The 2,500-nt window shown below is 38.3% G+C and overlaps 1 protein-coding gene across 1 annotated transcript; it reads left to right on the forward strand.

Moving 5' to 3' along the window:
- Nucleotides 1-1,519: 1,519 nt before the first annotated feature.
- Nucleotides 1,520-2,302, forward strand: EMWEY_00047730 (hypothetical protein; the record flags this gene model as incomplete). The annotated part of the gene is made up of 1 exon (XM_013479300.1): nucleotides 1,520-2,302. One exon carries the CDS (start codon nucleotides 1,520-1,522, stop codon nucleotides 2,300-2,302), a length of 783 nt encoding a protein of 260 aa, XP_013334754.1.
- Between the last annotated feature and the right edge of the window lie 198 nt (nucleotides 2,303-2,500).

Here is a 2,500-nt window from a genome sequence, read left to right on the forward strand (position 1 = left end):
CCAGCAAAGAGACTTTTGTTGTTGTTGATGCTGCTGCTGCTGCTGCTGCTAAAAGGAGACACTGTCTCCTTTCTGTCTCCCTCTTAAGGAGACAGTTGCTGTTAGCAGCAGCAGCAGCAGCAGCAACAGCAGCAGCAACAGGAGCAACAAGAAGGGACTGTCTCCTTTCTTCCTTTAGTATAATTAATTAATTAATTAATTAATTATATAAATAAATAAATAAATAAATAGATAAATATATTTATTTATTTATTTATTTATATAAAAGGAGACAGTTGCTGCAGGAGACACAAAGTTTTTTTCTTTAACTTTGCATGCATCTTACTTTTATTGTATTTATTTATTTATTTATTTATTATTTATTTATTTATTTATTTATTTATTTATTTGTTTATTTATTATTAATATATATAGTACATAGTATATAGTAAATAATACATACTAAATAGTAAATATAAGGTATATATATTATATATATGTGCATGCATGCATGCATGCATGCATGCATTTGGGGCTGCCTGCAGCGCGAAGGAGAAGTTGTCTCTCTTCCCCTAGCTCTAGCTTCTTCTTCTGCTGCTGCTACTGTTGTTGTTGCTGCTGCTTCTGCTGTTGCCGTCGTTGCTGCTGCTGCTGCTGCTGCACTGAGGGATCTATTTGCAACAACAATAGACTCCCTATACACATATATATAAATATATATGTATATATAAATATAAATAAATAAATATATATGTATATAAATATATATATTTATATAAAAATATATATTTATATAAAAATATATATTTATATAAATATATATATGTGTATAAATATATATGTATGCGTATATATACATCTATATACATATATATACATATATGTATAAATAAACAGATAAATCTATATTTATTTATCTACTTATTTGTTTATTTATATTATTTAATTATTTATTTATTTATTTATTTGTCTTTCTTTTTTTTATGTTTATTTCTTTATTGTCTCCTTTTTGTCTCTTTTTGTCCCCTCTTATTAATTATTATTATTTGTCTCCTTTTTTTCCTTTTATTTATTTTATTTATTTATTTAATTTATTTATTTAATTTATTTAATTTATTTAATTAATTTATTTATTTAATTTGTTTATTTATTTACTTAATTTATTTATTTATCTATTTTTATTGGTTTATTTATTTATTTATTTATTTATTTATTTATTTTATTTCTTTTCTTGTTCCCTTTATACTTTTTTTCTTCTTTTTTTTTCTTTTTTTTATTAAATAAATAAAAAAAATTAATTATTTATTTCTTTTAATATATTCAGGTGTATAGGCAGCATGCAAGCAAGTGTTTGGCTGCAGCAGCAGCTGCTGCTGGTGGTGTTGCAGCTGCTGCTGCTGCTGCTGCTGCGACAGCAGCAGCAAGAGACCCAAGGGGGGCCCCCACGCTGCAGCAGGGGGCCCTTAAAGGAATTGTCTGTGGGTATTTTAATTTTATTTATTTGTTGTTTTTATTTATATTTATATTTTTTTCTTAATAAATGGATCAGCAACCTGCAGCAGCAGCAGCAGCGGCTGCTGCTGCTGCTGCCGCCGCTGCAGCAGCAACTGCAGCTAAAGAACGTGCTGTAGCAGCAAAAGAAAGGGCCCAACAGCTCAAAGCTGCAGCAGCAGCAGCTGCTGCTGCTGCTGAAGAACTTAGGAGCAGCAGCAAAACAGCAGCAGCTGCTGCTGCTGCAGCACGGACTGTAGCAGAGGAAAGGCAGCAGCAGCTGCAGCAGGCAAAGGAAGCAGCAGCAGTAGCTGCTGCTGCAGCAGCAGATGCAGAAGAAAAAAGAGCAGCAGCAGCTGAAACAGCGAAGCAGAAGAGAGCAGCAGCAGCAGCAGCAGCACAACGAGCCAAAGAAGCTGAGGCAGCAAAGGCTGCTGCAGCAGAGGCAGCAGCAACAGCAGCAGCAGCAGAAGCAGCAGCAAAGAAGGACGCAAGCGAAAGAAGAACAGAAGCAGCAGCAGCAGCTGCTGCTGCTAGTGAGGCTCATAAGGACCTGCAGCAACTGCAGCAACGCCGCGATGAGGCAGCAGCAACAGCAGCAGCAACTGCTGCTGCTGCTACAAAGAGGAGGGAAGAAGCAGCAGCAGCAGCAGAAGCAGCAGAAGCAGCAAGAAAGGAAGCAATCAGCAAAAGGACACAAGCAATAGCAGCACTAGAGGCAGCAGCAGCAAAACGTTCGCATGCAGCAGATCTACAAGGTGCAGCAGCAGCTGCTGCAGCAGCTGCAGCAGCAGCAACAGCAGCAGCTGATACCTCTGTGAGTGTCACCTAAGGCACTTCTTCCTGCAGTACCCATTGGCTATACCTCTTGTCTATTTAGGGGGGCCCCCTTTACAAATTGAGGGGGGCCCCTTAGCAAGTGGGGCCCCCCTGTGGGGGGCCCCCTGTCTTTAGCAAACGGCGCCCCCTGCACCAACTGGGGGGCCCCCTTTCTATCGCAATTGGGGGCCCCTCCTAGCAATTGGGGGGA

Source organism: Eimeria maxima, genomic scaffold (assembly GCF_000499605.1).
Source record: "Eimeria maxima Weybridge genomic scaffold, Emw_scaff1046, whole genome shotgun sequence".
Lineage (NCBI taxonomy): Eukaryota > Apicomplexa > Conoidasida > Eucoccidiorida > Eimeriidae > Eimeria > Eimeria maxima.